General features: G+C 41.9%; 2 protein-coding genes across 14 annotated transcripts in view; both read right to left on the bottom strand.

Annotated features, from left to right (window-relative positions):
* The window catches only part of ldlrad3 (low density lipoprotein receptor class A domain containing 3), a 91,911-nt gene that overhangs the window by 55,609 nt on the left and 16,194 nt on the right, over positions 1-20,108 (bottom strand). The gene's annotated exons all lie outside the window — the stretch shown is intronic.
* Positions 4,648-20,062, bottom strand: LOC118313196. Of its 9 annotated transcripts, XM_047333307.1 has the most exons (20): positions 19,571-20,062; positions 17,841-17,952; positions 17,583-17,745; positions 17,258-17,450; positions 16,956-17,027; positions 15,604-15,678; positions 15,298-15,387; positions 14,307-14,381; positions 14,002-14,091; positions 13,060-13,134; positions 12,755-12,844; positions 11,896-11,970; positions 11,589-11,678; positions 10,995-11,066; positions 10,775-10,880; positions 10,293-10,363; positions 8,138-10,205; positions 6,162-6,335; positions 5,551-5,595; positions 5,305-5,423 (listed from the first exon to the last, which is right to left on the bottom strand). In XM_047333307.1, exons 1-19 carry the CDS (start codon positions 19,601-19,603, stop codon positions 5,582-5,584), a joined length of 3,738 nt encoding a protein of 1,245 aa, XP_047189263.1. In that variant the 5' UTR covers positions 19,604-20,062; the 3' UTR covers positions 5,305-5,423; positions 5,551-5,581. The 9 variants fall into 9 exon arrangements, with proteins under 9 accessions (XP_047189260.1, XP_047189258.1, XP_047189259.1 ...); XM_047333304.1 differs by lacking the exon at positions 5,551-5,595 and having other exon boundaries at positions 4,648-5,423; positions 6,162-6,332; positions 19,571-20,061; XM_047333302.1 differs by lacking the exon at positions 5,551-5,595 and having other exon boundaries at positions 4,648-5,423; positions 19,571-20,057.

The raw sequence follows: 20,108 nt of genomic DNA, 5'->3' as shown, positions 1-20,108 counted from the left end.
AGGTCATTCCGATGAGATTCGTCTCTGTGCTGCCTGTAAAAGGCCAACACAAGAAGTGCCGTGACAGGAGAAGACGTGAACGTCGATGAGAGAGGTCACATTAGGTGACCAATTTTTTTTCCAGCTGGTAATTACAGCCATGGCAACGAGTTCATACCGTACGGATATCTCACTCATAGTCTCCATGCCCCCCCCCCCCCCTCTTTCTTCTGTGTGATAGAACGTGGCAGCGCTGGAGGGCTCCATTTCTGTTTTCTGTCGATTCATGCGGTGCTCGTTTTGGCGAGTTTACGTGTGCAGTATTTGTTCATTTAAATCGGTCTCGACGCGATCGCAGCGTCACAGTCCACCATCTTTTCTCCTGGCTGCCGCTTAGTTCATCTTTGCTGGTACGGCCGCGTCATGCGGCTTCACTTCACCTCTTCGGCCGCATTACTCAGACCCCTAATTCTGTTATACCCACTCACACACAGAGCCCCGGACCTTTATGTTGTCATGGTTATGGCTGAAATGTACTCTCACACTGCATTGAGAAAAAAAAAAGAAGCTTCATACGCTCATAGGGCACGAATTATGAAAGCCATTTCCTTCTCACAGCGTAAGATTGGTACCTTCCCCCTGGGTCAATTCCGACATCTGCAGTATATTCTTACTCTTGAGCCATTGTTTCTGATGGACTTTGGTCCACTTCAAAGCAGGGAATAATGCAAAAAAGCAGAGCTTTTAGAGGCTTGCCGACAAGGAGATGAATCATGCATCAGCCTGCACCAGTGGTTTTGCGCCATCCACCTTATTTCTCCTCACTGTGTGCTGCTACACCAGCACGGCCCTTGGTAACGGAACCAGTGGCAGCGCTGGAGGGCTCCATTTCTGTTTTCTGTCGATTCATGCGGTGCTCGTTTTGGCGAGTTTACGTGTGCAGTATTTGTTCATTTAAATCGGTCTCGACGCGATCGCAGCGTCACAGTCCACCATCTTTTCTCCTGGCTGCCGCTTAGTTCATCTTTGCTGGTACGGCCGCGTCATGCGGCTTCACTTCACCTCTTCGGCCGCATTACTCAGACCCCTAATTCTGTTATACCCACTCACACACAGAGCCCCGGACCTTTATGTTGTCATGGTTATGGCTGAAATGTACTCTCACACTGCATTGAGAAAAAAAAAAGAAGCTTCATACGCTCATAGGGCACGAATTATGAAAGCCATTTCCTTCTCACAGCGTAAGATTGGTACCTTCCCCCTGGGTCAATTCCGACATCTGCAGTATATTCTTACTCTTGAGCCATTGTTTCTGATGGACTTTGGTCCACTTCAAAGCAGGGAATAATGCAAAAAAGCAGAGCTTTTAGAGGCTTGCCGACAAGGAGATGAATCATGCATCAGCCTGCACCAGTGGTTTTGCGCCATCCACCTTATTTCTCCTCACTGTGTGCTGCTACACCAGCACGGCCCTTGGTAACGGAACCAGGGGCAGTGGTTGCAGGTGGAGGTGGCTGGTTTGACAGAGAGCTGGCCGTCGACCGCTCTGAACTGACCTCTGAGAAGGTCAGTTTAAAGCAAGATTCCGTGGCACCGCACGGTGTAAAGTTGCATAACACGTATGTCAAGTGCGTGTGTGTGTGTGTAAACTCACTCTGTGTCTATATGTGACTGTATGTCTGACCTTGGGTGAATATACCTTGCCACTGCAACACGAACATGTCTGTGAAAATGTGCACACTTTTGTGTTTTAATTGACATTTGTCTGGGTCCATAAAGTTGAGTTTCTATTTGAGTGAGTGTGAGTGTGTGTGTGTGTGTGTGTGTGCGTGTGCGTGTGCGTGTGTGTGTGTATGTGCGTGTGCGTGTGTGTGTGTGTGTGTGTGTGGGATAGTTTGTATGGAGAGAGTGTGTGAGTGGCTGCAGAGGTCAGTCAAGGAGGAAACTATCATAATCCATTATAATCAGCTGCTGTGCTCCTCCTTCAGGCCAGATGAGCACCAGATCCGTGGCGGACACAGTGGAGATGTGAATCACATGAGGTCGAATTGTGACATTTATCAGATTGTCTACAGGACATCTGCAACTCTATCGGAGGCTACGTGCTCAACGCAGCATGTTTAAAAGCATGTGGCTATTGAGGAAGCACAGGACATTTTTTTGTGCACTTTTTTTCCCCAAGTGCCACTTGCACCTCAAAGATCAGACAGGACATGCTGTTGTTTGTGAATGGTTTGTGTAAGTGGGCGGTATAATTACCAACACAAACACCCATGGGAATTAAGTTAAATAACTTTGCACAGTATGTCAACATATTTGGAGGGAGGATTTTCTCACTGGCACGGGTAGGAGGAATGAGAAGCACAGGGCATTTGGCAGAGCTCAGCTTCATTGTCCAAAAATTCTTTATGGCATGGATAATTTAATGTCGGTCCAAACTCAATAAGGGAGACTCGTACTATAGAAATACTGGCATGAAGATGAACAGAAATAAAACAGCACTTACGATCAGTGGCACAGTGTGCACTGACAGGACATCAGGAGCCTTGTAATGCCATCACGCAAGCCCCCCGAGTGCACTTACTCTCAAAGTACAATAATACAGAGCTCCATCCGAGTCTCGGAAGATTCCACCAATCCTTCATTAAGTCCTGGGAGTCATTAGGCGCAGGACGGCCAGGCTGACGTACCATCCTGGGCATATAAGAAATTAGTCAAATCTTAGGCCTGCAGCTCCTCATTAGAGCAGGCTGCACAGTGACAGACTCAATTACCGTCTCTGGCCAGGACTGAACCTTTTGCCCCTTCCCTCCACAACGAACCAACCCTCACTTTCATTAGCCAACCCGCACCGCTCTCCTTGTCACATTCTTGCCTGGACTAGTTTTTCCTGTTGTATTTCGAAATTACGACATTTTACTTAATGTCTTTTGGCTGTGTGTCTGTATCACCAGAGTCTCATTAGTCAGTCGGTCCGTTGTTCTTGTCTTTCTCCCTCTCAGTTGCCTGAGTGTTATGTTAAGCTTAGTTGCTGTGTGTTTCTTTCCCTGGTTCCTCGTGTTATCTTGTGTTTTGACCCTGAAGCCCTGCTGTTTGTGGATTTTCAGATTCTTGCCTGTGCCTTTAGGATTTGTTTGCCTGTTTTTGGACTGCCTTTGCTGCCTTACCGCCTCACCCTCCCATAAGCCTTTTGTTCTTCTCCTTTTTAAAAACTCACTGACCTGTGTTCTGCTCCCTAGGAGAGAGAATAAAGAGACTGTACAGATGCAGGCAGGCTTAGAAACATCCTCGAAACCGTTGGCCGTGGAATTCCTCACCTGACTGGCTTCAGGACGTTCTTGACAACCCTGTTGGCCAGCCTCCAGTCTGTGCCCTAGTTTGCAAGCCGTCAGCCGTCAAGTCTCCAGCATGCCAGCCATCAGTATGCCATCAGTCGTCTTAGGTCAGCTACCCCGCCTGCTAGCCTCCAGCATAGCCCTCAGCCTGCTCAAACAACCAACCAGATTCCTGTCTGATCCTGATTTGCCTGGCAGTGGCTCAGAGATGAAGCCCCAAGACGGAAGCGTAGGTCTCAGAGACGTCAATCCCCCGAGCTGCCCGGCACCACAGATCCTCTGTTGCCCAGCGTCGTCATCGACGCCCTGCCGCCTCGGACATTCGTTCTGTTACCTCATTGGAGGTCCTGTCTGCTTTGCCAAAGCCTGGATTTGGGTCCGAGTCTCTGTGTTTAAGGTTACCCTTCCTGCACCAGTTGTTGCACTTCTGCACTTCCCAAGTCAATATAGAAGCGGGTAAAAGATTGATGCAGAAAAAGAAGATGCGGGGACCGTCTTTTCCTCTTTGGTATTCATTGAACAAGGCCTGGCGCCGGGGGCTTCTGCCAAGCCATGGTTGACAGGGAGGCAGCATTAAAGCAATTAACATGGGCTTTGCATTTGATTTTGGCTGGCGAGACTGCCTCTGTAAACAGCAGGCGGGATCGGGTGATTAGTTCCTGTGAAGATGAGCGCCTCGCCTCCCCTGGTCCCTGTCCAAGAGGGGATTATCCTTTCTGCATATTGTGCATACACACTGCACCTTAAACATACAGCAAACAAACACACACACACACACACACACACATACGGGTTTATATGATTTAGCAGGACATTTTCTCCAAACAGGCCCGGTGGTGGTTAAGGTGGACTACCCTTTCCTGAGGTCCTAGAGCTATGGGAGTTAGGTTAAAACGCTCTAAAAAATCTGAAAAAAATTTGGGTGACTTTAGCTTTCAGTTACACCCTTCCCAACCTCATACATCCTCATAGACAGCACCCAGACACTATTATGGTTTATGTAGACCGTTCTCTTTTTGAGAAAAACGTGGTTAATGGGGTCCAAACAAACATTAAATGGACTTTAAAGGGACAATGATGTCACTTTTTTAAATGTCTCATTAACATAAATACACAACATGACTGCATCAAGCATTAATGGAACAGTCATGATATGATGATGTTATTATCAGAAGAAATGCTCTAGCACATGAACTACTGTCCTACCTCTACATAATACTCAAATGTATGAACATATTAACAAAAATATGTGAATGAAACAAATGTGTTAAGATGTGCATAAAAATAAGTGCACTTAATCCTGAGCATAAGAAAAAAGAACACCCACAATCAATTGAGTCTTGACATTTTAAACTATTGCATTTAAATTGTAAATGTTAGAACTGTCATTCCACACAACTTTGAAAATATGTCATCCAAGATTAACACATCAGAATATCCACAAATAAAAATAAATTAATTAAAACAAAAGAGATCACTGTAGCTTCACAGCTTATTTTAACTGTATATTGGCAACTTTTTTTATAGCTACATTAGCTAAAAAACCAGACCCCTCACCCCCACACATTGTGGGTTAACAGTTTTTTTTTCTAACTTTTTGTTGCCCTCAACAAAAAATAAATAAATTAAAACAAAAGAGAATTGCTCTGGGTTCCCAGCTTGTGTGTGAAGACGTGAAAGTTTAACATATCAGCATAACGAAAACATTAAAAAAAATTATAAATTATAACAAAAGAGATCACTGTAGCTTCATATTATTTTAACTGTATATTGGCATAACTGCACAAGAACCATTAGCTTTCCTGCTTCTAACAAAAAACCCCCCCGACCCCTCACCCCCACACACAGTTTTTACAGTTTACAGTTTTTGTTGCTGCCTTTTTGCAGCCCTCCCTCTGTTTCTGACAAAGTCCCTAATATTTTGGACAGTTCTCTCTGCCAACACGGGCCCCTCTACCTCCTTGCAGTGACTGCACTCAGCTTTGGTGGCCAGTTTTCCTTCTTTTATTTGCTTGCTGAAATAGCGCATCACTGCAGCAACCTCAGCCTTAATCCACACTCTCTTCGGACACAATCTTCTGGCCCCAGCTTCGCGATGGTCAACTTTTCCTGTAAAATATTCAAGGTAGAAAAAAACCTGAGTTGAATCAATGACACAATTGACTAAAATATTCTTGTTAACTTGTTTCTTTGATGAATATGAGTATTTGCTTTAGGTTTTTATTTGATGGCTCACTTGATATAGTTCACCCTGTAGACAAGTCCACTTAGTGTGTGGACACTTTGGAATACACGGACAGGGGAAAAATTTAAGGAAAAATCTGAATAAGCGTGGAGAAACATTAACTGCAGATGGTTTGATGAAGATGAAAACAAAGTGAATCCAATCCTACAGCCTTTACAGCCACAGGAATTCAACCCAGCTGAACACGTCTAAAAGATTTTGGAGCAGCATGTAAGATGTTCTCCACCACCATCTGCAACACCAAATAATATCAGAAAAACTTTGATCTCTAAATTTTAGTTTTGTCTTGATGCCTAGTGATGACACTATGTCCCTTTGTTATGTTTGCACCTGATCTTTCTTGATCTCAAATAGATGAGCAGATTAAATAAAGATTGTACATATAAATGAGGTAATATCATTTTGAGGTGCATCTCTCCAATAGTGAATTGTGAAGCGCATTGCAGCTGTTGTCGGCTCGCCTATTACAACTTCAGCATTCCGAGCTGCAGGCAATATGGTGGACCTCTGGAGGCCAAGAGACACTTACATGCTTCTGACGTCTTTACATTCCCAGTCGTGTTTACCTTTTTCTTACATTCCAGCAATTTGAAGATGCTTACCTTCAGATGGAGGGGCAGTCTCGATTACTGTGGATGACACCGCTGACACCATTTCCGCAGCTGTGAATGTTGAGTCTGCATCATCCACAGGTTTGCTGGTTCCACACCCTGCTTCATCACTCTCAGGCTCACTTTCCCTGTCCTTGGCCTCAGCATCACTTACCGCGATTTCTTCTGGTAAATTGATAAAAAAAACAAAAACATTTTTTACATTCCATGCTTAATATATAGTAGCATAATTTCAGACCAAAATTCTGTAAATTGGTTTACAGTGTTAACTGAAGAACCCTATTAGGTGAGTTAAGAATCTAAAGCAGGGTTCTCCAAACTGACAATCATGATTGACCGGTCAGTTTTCGTGAGGATCAAAATGCATTTCACTTGAATTATCATCATCATTTTCACCTATCCCAATTTCCTATTGCCTATTGGGGCTGGATTTGACAGTACTGAATTATTCCTAATTGAAATCAATCACTAAACTTCTCTGCTGCTCTTCGTTCACAATAAAAGCTTTCAATGACAAATTACATAAAGGCTTTTTAGCAGCTACAGGAAATGCAGTCACTGAGGTTAGCACTGACTGTTATCGTTTGCTATAACTTGATCCACACAACCAGTTATGGACATATATTGTGTGCATTTACCCCTAGTGGCTCATTAACAACCACAGAGAGCAAGCTGATAGATGTTGAACTTTAAATATATATTAAAGATGTCTGTGACTGTCTCACCTCTGTGTCTTTTGTTTTGGATCAGTCTAGTTAAGTCTCAATGTTGTGGTGTTTGTAAATTTGTAATTGTAATTTAGTCATTGTAAGTCATTGTTTTTTGTTGGTGTGTGAAGCACTTTGTATACTTTTTAAAGTGTTAATAAATAAAAGCTTTACTTCCTTTCTAAATAGATTTGGAATTCAAAATTTCTATGATTTATTGGGTATTGGTGGGGGTAGAGAGCATTGTCTTACATGTTGGTCCAAAATCTTTTTATTGTTCAGCTGGGTTGAGATCTGGTGACTGTGAAGGCTTCAGGATTTTATTCACCTCATTTTAATATTCATCTGAAGCTGGGTGACAAATTAAGGTAAAAACCTGAATAAATCACAAGTAAAACCATAACAAATGCAGTTGATTCCACACAGGTGCTGACAACGCGTCATGTGACGAGACTCTCTGTCCAATCAGCAGTCGGCAGTGTTTTCACGTCACATTTTAGTATCGGCTTAGCTCGATTGGAACCTGGCCAGATGTGGGACTAAAAAGTACCAGGTTCCATCCCTAGTGGAAAAAGCTAAATAAAGCGAGCAGAGTCGAGCCAGTACTATGCAGTGGAAAAGCACCATTAGAGGACCTGCAGATCAATACAAAGCAGTTCTTAGAGACCCCCCTTATCCTATGATGAAACATTTCTATCCTGATGGGAGTGCTCTCTTCTAGGATGGCAATGCTTGTGAATCATATGCTGTGGCCTTCACAGTCCCCACGTCTAAACCCAGTTGAACTCTGGGAGATTTTGGACCGACTTGTTAGACAATGCTCTCTAGCATCATCATCAAAAAAGCCAAATGAGGGAATATCATTTGGAAGAATGATGTTCATCCCTCCAGTAGAAGCAATGCTGAGGAGTACTCTAACTCCAGTGGTGGCCAAACACCACAAGACATTTTGTGTTTTTTTTCTCTTTCACCTCATCTGTCTGTAGAGTATTTAGTTTCTAGTTAGTTTGCTTACAAATATTTATTTGGACAATATATATATTTTTTTAAAATGACAAAATCACATTGTGATTCAGTTTCCACTGAAACAATAATGCTGAATTATTACCAAGCCCTACTGTGGGCTTTTATTCCCGTTTTTCTGAACAGTGGACCTTATATATGGATATGAAAATGAAATAAATTCAAATCCTTTGACTTAAATAAGAAAAAGAAATAAACACTCAGAAACTTATCTACAAAAAAAATTTCTGTACAAACCTTCAATTTCAATCTCATCCAGTGATCTCCCCTGCATGCTGGAAAGATCTCCTTTTTCCATTGACAAAAGCAGTTTGGAAATCTTGGCCAGTTGAGTTGTGGGAACTGGTAATCTGTAGAAATCGCGGTGAACACGGATGTCGTGACCCAAGAAATCTGCAACCTGATCAAGTTCATTGTTTTTTAAATTAAGGACCTGCGAGAGTGTAGCAACATGTTTCCTGAGATGTGTTGACCTAAGGTACTCAGGGTGCTTTGCTCCACACTGACTTGCATGAACACGTAAACAGTCCTGTCCTCTGTAGTAGCTCATTGATTTGGGTCTTGCAAACAGGAAGACATTTGTGGCACAAACATCACATTCAGCTCTGTTACTGACAAGAAGTGACAGGGCATCAACCATTCTTGGTGTGAGCAGAACTGCAACCTTTCTGCCTCTTTTTCCCATTATTTCGATTCGGCTAAAATAGTTGCAGAGTCTCTTCTCAGTCTTTGACAAACCCATGGCCACATCGTCATGGAGCTTTGTGTTGTCTCTTTCATGAAAACTTTTGAGACGCATTTTTGAAACCTCCCCAGCACGTCTTCGATTGAACACAATGATTTGTGCAAGAGTGACTTTTGCAAGTTGAGCATAGTTCTGAGTGGTAGCTGTCTCCTTCAAGTTGCAAAATGAACTTTCTGCAGATTTGTCAAGGTAGCGATGAAGGGTCTGAACATCTTCTGTGAAGGGCAATGTTGATGGCTTGTTGTATTTTGCATCACTCAGTGTGTTCAGGGCTCTATGAGACACCAACTCAGACCACTTGGACATTTGCAACTTCTTGAATATTTCAGTGGACCTGATCAGTTCTTGATCTTCTGCCATGAGTGCCCTACAATGAACAATGTCACAGATTTTCTGTAGTGCATGTCCCAGTTTCAGCGCAAGGCTTGGTGTAAGGTATGAGGCTTTTTCTTCATCAAAACCTGCAACTTTCTTTACTGCTTGCACAACTCTCTGGAAGTTAGCAGGTTTAACAGCTTCCTCTAAGTTTTGTACTGAGAAATCTGTGCGCAGACATAACAACAAACGCCCCACTTCACGCAGCTTCTGTCGCAGGTACTCATGTTTTGTAGGGTCTTGTCCGTGTTTGTTGTAGAGCGACTGGGCAAACTGAATAATAGATAGGTCATTTCGCACAATGGAGGCAATCTCATCCTGTTTCATGACACCAAGGAGCTTCCACACTCCACTTGAGATCTGCTGAGAGAATGCAGACTCGTGAGCTGCAGCCAAAGCCAGCACTTTAGTTCTCCCAGGTTCTTTATCCAAATCTTGGTTTTCTGGCTTAAAGGGGCATCTGCGGACATGTCTCCAAAGCTCCTTACGAATGTACATCCCTTGACAGTGCATACAGTGAATGAACTTTCCTGGTTGTGATTTAGCTTTTGGTTTCCTTTTCACTTTGACTGGTCCTGTTCCACCTTGTAAAACTTCAGTGTTGTGTTGAAAATTTCCCTTATTCCTCATTTTTTCTAATATTGTCTTGCGCTCTTTTGAGTCTTCTGGAAGGGAAAATGCACGTACAACTTCAGCATGTGTCTTGTGTGTTCTCAAATGGCGGGAGATCTTGCTTTGTGGCTTACCACAAATGTAACAGTAATTTTTTTTACTAAAAATGAGATGTGGCAAGTCTTGTTCATGAAGTTCACCTTTACCCTCTGGATCCCTTGATGAGTCTTTGATGGAATTTCCTGAATCAGATGCGACTTCCATGGGATCTTCAAGAGGTGGATGTTTTGAAGTGCTGGGCACAACTAGGATGTTTGTGTCTGAGGCATCAGATGTTCCAACATCGGGTTTTACCACTTTCTCTTGAATTTGTGTAGCTTTCAACAGTCTTGGCATCAAGTGTATGCTTGCATCTGAATAGTCATCGTCATCATCGTGTGAGTCTGAGTTGGGTACGTAGTCCATATCGGATACGTAATCATCATCATCCAATATTTGGTTCAGTTCTGAATGTGGAAGGTCGTCTTCATCTGAAAGCAGTTCATCCCCAGAAGACCTAGGGAACTTTTGCTGCTGAAATGATGAGAAAGCAAATCATTTTATGTGGTGATGGACACTTAAAGATGGTTCAAGTTCAACAACCTTTAAGAGGATACTCACCTGTGATGGGTCTTGGATGTAATCAGTTGTTATTTGTCTGAGGCAGGATTTATGCCAGACCCCGGAACAAACTGTAACACATTTTGAGTATATTAATTTTAGCACTGTGCGGCTATATACGTTTTTCTCTTGTCATAACACTGTAGTGATCTAGAACACAAAAAACAGCAAAGACTTTTAACTGTTTAAAAAACAAAGGTGGATTCAGGAAAACAATAAGCATAACAGTGTCCATGTCAATTAGGCAAAACGAAACATCTTTAAGTAATCTGGAGCACATGCCGCGATCTAGACTCAGAGGTAGCAGTGTTCAGTTTCATCATGATACCTTTTTACTCATCATAAAACTCGAAAAATTGTTTGTATAATAGCCTATGAAAAGGAGAAGTTTTCATAGGTGTTTCTTTACAGAGTAGTTCATCATACATTAGAGCACATCAAATATATCCACTTACTGCCCTCTGTCACACTAAACATCTCACCTCTGCAGCGATAGCCAAGCCACTTGAAGGCAGATACTGGTCCCACACACTGAACGCATCTGTCCAAAGAGGAGACTGTTGTGCACACCAGGCGATGTTTGCAACACTGTTGGCAAGTGCAAGAGCAGTAAGATGTGAAAAACCTTTACATGTTGATATCTACTGAATCCTGAGAAAAATAATCCAATCAAAGACATTATAAATCTGATATTCAATATACCTTTTCACTGTTGAAAACTGTATCAGTCTCATTTGGACTCGTGAGCTGATTTTGGTTAGTCTCAGTGGTCAACTAAAAAAGAGAACAAGAGCAAACAGGTAAAAAAATTACCACAGTGTTCTGTGTCTAATTGGTTGGTTTCCTTTCTCTATAAATTGTTTAAACCAGAAAAAAGATGTAAGTTTAAAAGTGTGGGCTTTTAAAGTTCTCTGAAGAATATCTTTGAGTATTGTGGAGATTGGGACATAAAAATAATCACACTCTTTGCAGAAGTATGAAAAACAGGAGTCAGGTATGATGAAAAAAAGGAATGATGAAAAAAAACAAACTGAAACACTGTTCTCTGAATTTTTTAATTTGTCTTTCCCATACATCTATGGATTGTCTCTACGAGACCAAATAACTGTACATCGCCGCTGTTCAATTGACTCCTATACCTTCAGCTCTGGCAACCAGAGAAAATACAGACACCACAGATCAGTGTGCCCAGTCTATATTAAATCTACTCTGAAATGTGGTAGATGTGATCACTAGGTTAATAACAAAATAGCCAGAGAAAACTAGTCTTAAAACTAAAAAAGTAGATCAATTTACCTTTTCAATCTTGCCAAGTGGACCCAGAACTGGACTTGGCAGATTCCAGTAAATCGCAGCCAGCTTGTTCGGGCTGCCCTCAGCCATCATCTGTAGCAGATTAAGCAGAGGAAAGGGACAATTAACAGACATGTACTGGGGATGTACCACTAGAGATGATATTTGGGTTCTAGATAAAAGAAACAATCCAACTGTTTACAAAAGCATGACAGGGAAATTTTTGGTTTAAAGCTCACTGGGTAATTTTATACGATATAGAACAACAGGGCAAGATATTAATGGAAGTCTATGTTTTATGACAACATACCTCTTCAACATCTTCACTTGACGAAGGGCAATTTGTGGCTTCACAACCCCTCTGAGACGTGTCCTCGTCAACATACTGTAAGAAAGAAAAAACAGTAAAGATTACCATTAACATCTTGAAGACAAGGATGTTCCCTGTCTAACATTAAATGAAAAGTATCATGGTTGTGTTTTTGCATGTGTTTTGAGGGAAACAAATCTGCTTTGGAACAGGCAACATCAGTCTATACATTATGAAAACTACAATCTCCAAAGTTAATGTTAACTGATGAATTCAGCATTTTGTTGTTCCAATGTTGCTGTAAGGCTTTTTCACTAAGTGACATCATACCTGTAGACTTGTTAGATTAGATGTGGTTCATTTAAATTATATCTTGTCATGAATCCCATTTATTAATGTTGACTGGGTTCCTATTCATGACATGTAACTAGACAACTTACCATAAACATTAAACTAACATGCAGATCAAATGTAGGTGGTCCAAGTAATCTTAAAAACCAAAGTGATGCCACTATGAACACCACCTGGAGTCAGGACCACATAAACACTGAGGTCCTCCTAAGACATAAAAGGTGTTTAACTGGTCGACACACACATACACTGATATATCATAGTAGCTTGGGCTTTGAAAAGCATTTCATGTCAATGTCCTTATAAACTAAGGTCCATATAAACCATATTACACTCAGACAACTGCAGACACACACAGCATTTCCTTTCAATGTCTTTAAATATTAAGCTCCATGTAAACCATATCACACTCAGACAACTGCAGACACAGCGCATCAGTGAAACATTTTGGCAATTTCAATTTTTTGCCACAAGCAACCTCATTAATCGGTGCATTAGATTCATTCACCTTTTCAACCTTGCCAAGTGGATCCAGAACTGGACTTGGCAGATTCATGGAACTCGCAGCCAGCAAGTTCGGGCTGCCCTCAGCCATCATCTGTAGCAGATAAAGCAGAGGAAAGGGACAATTAACAGACATGTACTGGGGATGAGCCATTAGAAATGATATTTGGGGTCTAGATAAAAGAAACCATCCAACTGTTGACAAAAGCACGAGAGGGAAACTTTGGTTTAAAGCTCACTGGGTAATTTTATATGATATAGAACAACAGTGAGAGATAAAATGGAAATCAATGTTTTGTGACAACATACCTCTTCAACATCTTCACTTGACGAAGGGCAATTTGTGGCTTCACAACCCCTCTGAGACGTGTCCTCGTCAACATACTGTAAGAAAGAAAAAACAGTAAAGATTACCATTAACATCTTGAAGACAAGGATGTTCCCTGTCTAACATTAAATGAAAAGTATCATGGTTGTGTTTTTGCATGTGTTTTGAGGGAAACAAATCTGCTTTGGAACAGGCAACATCAGTCTATACATTATAAAACTACAATCTCCAAAGTTAATGTGAACTGATGAATTCAGCATTTTGTTGTTCCATTGTTGCTGTAAGGCTTTTTCACTAAGTGACATCATACCTGTAGACTTGTTAGATTAGATGTGGTTCATTTAAATTATATCTTGTCATGAATCCCATTTATTACTGTTGACTGGGTTCCTATTCATGACATCTAACTAGACAACTTACCATGAACATTAAACTAACATGCAGCTCAAACGTAGGTGGTCCAAGTAATCTTAAAAACCAAAGTGATGCCACTATGAACACCACCTGGAGTCAGGACCACATAAACACTGAGGTCCTCCTAAAACATAAAAGGGGTTTAACTGGTCGACACACATACACTGATATATCATAGTAGCTTGAGCTTTGAAAAGCATTTCATGTCAATGTCCTTATAAACTACTGTCCATATAAACCATATCACACTCAGACAACTGCATACACGTAGACACACACAGCATTTCATGTCAATGTCCTTATAAACTACGGTCCATATAAACCATATTACACTCAGACAACTGCAGACACACACAGCATTTCATTTCAATGTCCTTAAATATTAAGCTCCATGTAAACCATATCACACTCAGACAACTGCAGACACACAGAGCATCAGTGAAACATGTTGGCTGTTTAAAATTTTTGCCATAAGTAACCTCATTAATCAGTGCATTAGATTAATTTACCTTTTCAACCTTGCCAAGTGGATCCAGAACTGGACTTGGCAGATTCATGGAAATCGCAGCCAGCTTGTTCGGGCTGCCCTCAGCCATCATCTGTAGCAGATAAAGCAGAGGAAAGGGACAATTAACAGACATGTACTGGGGATGTACCATTAGAAATTATATTTGGGGTCTAGATAAAAGATACCATCCAACTGTTGACAAAAGCACGAGAGGGAAACTTTGGTTTGAAGCTTACTGGGTAATTTTATACGATATAGAACAACAGTGAGAGATAAAATGGAAATCGATGTTTTGTGACAACATACCTCTTCAACATCTTCACTTGACGAAGGGCAATTTGTGGCTTCACAACCCCTCTGAGACGTGTCCTCGTCAACAAACTGTAAGAAAGAAAAAACAGTAAAGATTACCATTAACATCTTGAAGACAAGGATGTTCCCTGTCTAACATTAAATGAAAAGTATCATGGTTGTGTTTCTGCATGTGTTTTGAGGGAAACAAATCTGCTTTGGAACAGGCAACATCAGTCTATACATTATAAAACTACAATCTCCAAAGTTAATGTTAACCGATGAATTCAGCATTTTGTTGTTCCATTGTATGTCTACGGACAACTCCGTTACTAGAATGATCTCAGACTCTACCTTGAAGAAGTTGCTGTAAGCCTTTCTCACTGAGTGACATCATACCCGTATACTTGTAAGATTAGATGTGGTTCATTTAAATGAGACCTTGTCATGAATTCCAGTTATTACTGTTGACTGGGTCCCTATTCATGACATGTAACTAGACAACTTACCATACACATTAAACTAACATGCAGATCAAATGTAGGTGGTCCAAGTAGTCTTAAAAACCAAAGTGATGCCACTATGAACCCCACCTGGGATCAGGACCACATAAACACTGTGGTCCTCCTAAGACATAAAAGGTGTTTAGCTGCTCGACACACACATACACTGAGATATCATAGTAACTTAAGCTTTTACAAACATTTCATGTCAATGTCCTTATAAATTATGGTCCATATATACCATATCACACTCAGACAACTGCATACACAGACACACAGCATTTCATGTCAATGTCCTTATAAACTACGGTCCATATAAACCATATTACACTCAGACAACTGCAGACACAGCATTTCATGCCAATGTCCTTAAATATTAAGCTCCATGTAAACCATATCGCACTCAGACAACTGCAGACACACAGAGCATCAGTGAAACATGTTGGCTGTTTAAATTTTTTGCCATAAGTAACCTCATTAATCGGTGCATTAGATTAATTTACCTTTTCAACCTTGCCAAGTGGATCCAGAAGAGGACTCGGCAGATTCATGGAACTCGCAGCCAGCTTGTTCGGGCTGCCCTCAGCCATCATCTGTAGCAGATAAAGCAGAGCAAAGGGACAATTAACAGACATGTAATGGGGATGTACCACTAGAGATGATATTTGGGGTCTAGATAAAAGAAACCATCCAACTGTTGACAAAAGCACCAAGGGGGAAACTTTGGCTAAAAGCTCACTGGGTAATTTTATACGATATAGATCAACAGTGAGAGATAAAATGGAAATCAATGTTTTATGACAACATACCTCTTCAACATCTTCACTTGACGAAGGGCAATTTGTGGCTTCACAACCCCTCTGAGACGTGTCCTCGTCAACATCCTTTAACAACAGAAAAAACAGTAAAGATTACCATAAATATCTTGAAGACAAGGTTGTTCCCTGTCTAACATTATGTTTAAATTATCATGGTTGTGTTTCTGCATGTGTTTTGAGGGAAACAAATCTGCTTTGGAACAGGCAACATCAGTCTATACATTATAAAACTACAATCTCCAAAGTTAATGTGAACTGATGAATTCAGCATTTTGTTGTTCCATTGTATATCTACAGACAACTTCGTTACTAGAATGATCTCAGACTCTACCTTGAAGAAGTTGCTGTAAGCCTTTCTCACTGAGTGACATCATACCTGTATACTTGTTAGATTAGATGTGGTTCATTTAAATGAGACCTTGTCATGAATTCCAGTTATTACTGTTGACTGGGACCCTATTCGTGACATGTAACTAGACAACTTACCATACACATTAAACTAACATGCAGATCAAATGTAGGTGGTCCAAGTACTCTTAAAAACCAAAGTGATGCCACTGTGAACACCACCTGGGATCAGGACCACATAAACACTGTGGTCCCCCTATGACATAAAAGGTGTTTAGCTAATCGACACACACGCATACACTGAAATATCATAGTAACTTAAGCTTTGACAAGCATTTCATGTCAATGTCCTTATAAACTACGGTCCATATAAACCATATCACACTCAGACAACTGCATACACACAGACACAGCATTTCATGTCAATGTCCTAATAAACTACGGTCCATATAAACCATATCACACTCAGACAACTGCATACACACAGACACACAGCATTTCATGTCAATGTCCTTATAAATTACGGTCGATATAAACCATATCACACTCAGACAACTGCATACACACAGACACACAGCATTTCATGTCAATGTCCTTATAAATTACGGTCGATATAAACCATATCACACTCAGACAACTGCATACACACAGACACAGCATTTCATAGACAATTTACCAAACACATTAAAGTAACATGCAGATCAAATGTAGGTGGTACCATACTTTTAAACGCTTCTCCACTACGATTCTATTTGATTGTGTTAGCCTTAGTTTCAAAGAGTTGAACCAATAAATGGCCTGTAGAAGCACAGTACAATTAACAGGGTCCCAGTCAACAAGTGTAGTTTTGTTCATACTACAGCAAAATGTCCTTTTATTTTTTCCACTTTAAATTCTCAAACCTGGTCATTTTAACAAAAAAAAACTACAAGTGGGTAACTAGGAAATGAGAAAAATTTTCTTTGTAGTTAGACTACAAAGAAATCATTTCTTACTTTTTCACTTGTACAAGGCTTTGATGTGGGTGGTCCCTCACCATTTATCGTCTCCAAAGACTTGCCAGGATTCTAAACATTTTAACAGACATCAGACAAATGAGATCAACTAAAATGACATTTTATAACAGTCAGTATTTTTGATGTGGCAGTTTAGTTGTTTTGTTTTACAATATCAACTAATGGTGTGAATAATGCTGTAAAGATATTTGGACAATATTTAGTATTTATGTGCAATTTTCTGTGGTTAGAGCATTTCATTTATGAGAACTATCAATTTCACAAAGTAGAATTTTAAGCACCTTGCATCTCCATGGCCAGTTTGAGTCACCATAATTGTAGGTGATCTCCTCTCCTGGACCTATGTCTCTTACTGCAAATAAGCACAGATGGGGCTTCCCTTTTACGGTAAAGTACTTCATCCTGGCATTAGGGTTTAAATGGTCATCATTTACCACTCTTCCAAATGACCCATCCTCAGTCGATGCATCAACACTACAAAAACACAAGTAACAATTAATTTCAAAACACACAATTTAGACAAGGTAAATTTGCCTGACTTAAAAATTTATGTTGAGCACACAAAGCAATTATTATCAAAATAAGCATATTAACATTAGTACGCACCACCACAGTTTTCCATTGAAATGGAACTCAAACATAAAGACTTTGAGGTGGTCATGGTAGACTCTCTGTCTCCTCTCACATTCTTGCTTGGTTATCAGTTCACCTCTGTATTCCACCAGAAAGTCTCCTTTTTCAAATGGAGCAGAGGTGAAGATACCACGACCTAGGTCATACACAAATAACAAATAAGTGACAAATAGCAAGGTGACATTTAAAAGAAAGTTTAATTATGATTATACAGACAGTGATTCAACTTACCTTTGATGGCATTGATGTATTTGATGTCAAGTGCCACTTTGTCCCTTCCAGCAGTAATATAAAATGTTGCATCTTCCTTTGGGTTAACACGTCTTCTCCTCTGCATGTTTTGCTTTCAGAAGGCAATAAACTTATCTTAATTTGTATGACAAGCATGATCAGAAAAAAAGTATAACTGTGAAAAGGCAGTGAGATCCACCTTAACTTTTTCAGTCTAAAAAAATAACCCCAACCAAACATTTCAACAGTGATTGTCTGATCTTCAGAAAATAATCTAAACTGTGACATTCACAGGACGCTCAATGAACAGACTTCATACCTCATACCTACCAGTAAAATTAGTAAAAACATTCAAACTGTGAAATAATATAAACCAACACTCACAAAATAAACCAGATAGCATGGTTTCCCCTTGTTCTTTTGTTTTTTACATTGTTAATGATATTACATTTTCATTCAACTAAATTAGAAACATCCTCTTACAGGCCCAGAAAACCAAAGCAGTTAAATGAACAGAAACTAACAATGACAATAGTCAAAACCTGAGCTCAAAGCTTGCTGCTTTCTACTTCTTCGTACAAGGCCCATTTCCACTGGCACATTTGGCCGCACCGAGCCACATTCAGCTGAGGTCCGGCGCCCGACGCCCCGACGCCCCGTCAACCCGCCGCCGCCCCGCCGCCCCGGCCCCGCTGCTGCCAGCCCCGCTGCCCCACTCCCGCTGCTGCCAGCCCCGCTGCCCCGGCCCCGCTGCCCCGGCCCCGCTGCTGCCAGCCCCGCTGCCCCACTCCCACTGCTGCCAGCCCCGCTGCCCCGGCCCCGCTGTTGCCAGCCCCGCCGCCCCGGCCCCGCCGCCCCGGCCCCGCTGCTGCCAGCCCCGCTGCCCCGGCCCCGCTGCCCCGGCCCCGCTGCTGCCAGCCCCGCTGCCCCACTCCGCCCCACTCCCACTGCTGCCAGCCCCGCTGCCCCACTCCGCCCCGGCCCCGCTGCTGCCAGCCCCGCTGCCCCACTCCGCCCCACTCCCACTGCTGCCAGCCCCGCTGCCCCACTCCGCCCCGGCCCCGCTGCTGCCAGCCCCGCTGCCCCGCTCCCACTCCGGCCCGGCCCCGCTGCTACCGGCGCCGCAGTAAAGCGAACCGGACGCCATTTGAGCTTCCAGAGTGTATTTAATCAGCTCTGGTTTTACGTTGCGCAGGAATTACACTTAACTCTGTAAGGGCAAATGTGAGGGCACCAGACCACAGTTTCCCCCCACAGCCCAAAGTGCGGCTCCGGGCGGCGCATCATCAGTTGAGAGCACACCCACAACCAGGTAGCCCTGCTGGGATGGAGAAGCAAACACCTGCCGGGCCTGGCAGATGAGCCGAGCCAGCACGTGTATATGGCTAGGCAAACGTAGCAACAAACATATTGACTTTGCCTAGCAAGCTACCAACAATCAAATAAAGGTAATTTTTTTCTGTGCTGTATACTTTATTGCTTGGTTTTGAATTAAAAAATACCTGAGCTGCCAACTTATGTTAGTTACTTCTGCCCTGTTCTCTGCCGACTGTACTCTGTTTTAATAGCAAATAAATGTATGTTCGTGGCTTAACGAGCTGCACGAAGCCGCTAAGAAACTTAGCTCTGCTAGCCTAGCACATGCACCGACTAAAAGCAACTTTGGCTTACACTGCAAAAAGCATAAAATCAACCATATGTATGTTATATTTACAAATTTAAATCCTTACCGTCGTGTACAGCGCTGTCCCAGTAGGCTTCATCAGTTACGCCATGTTGTTGTTCTCCAGGTACATTTAATTTTTAAAAGGCGACAGCCGAAACGTGGTCAGGAGTAGCGTCGACTCGTCTGGCTGTATGCCCCGCCCACATAGGTCAACCACCCAATCACAACACAGCGCGCGCAAATTGCACTTGTGTATCAGAAATGTGTAAGAAACTGCAATCTACGACCCACCGATGGGGTCCGCTGTGCTATACACTGGGATACACTCAAAATCAGGTCAAGTGGTAAAAAAGGACTTTCAAAGAAAATGAGAATATATGTTAGTTAGACACTAACAAATGCTTATACACTCTTTGAATTAGGCGGACCTTGGCATAGTCCGCCTAATCCCACTAGGTCCGCGGAGCCCAGGTGAAATGTCAGGTACAATGTCCTTCCAAACCACATATACCAACACACACACACACACACACACACACACACACACACACACACACACACACACACACACACACACACACACACACACACACACACACACA

The sequence above is a fragment of the Scophthalmus maximus genome, chromosome 7, assembly GCF_022379125.1.
Source record: "Scophthalmus maximus strain ysfricsl-2021 chromosome 7, ASM2237912v1, whole genome shotgun sequence".
Lineage (NCBI taxonomy): Eukaryota > Metazoa > Chordata > Actinopteri > Pleuronectiformes > Scophthalmidae > Scophthalmus > Scophthalmus maximus.
This window is presented reverse-complemented; position numbering and strand designations above follow the sequence as displayed.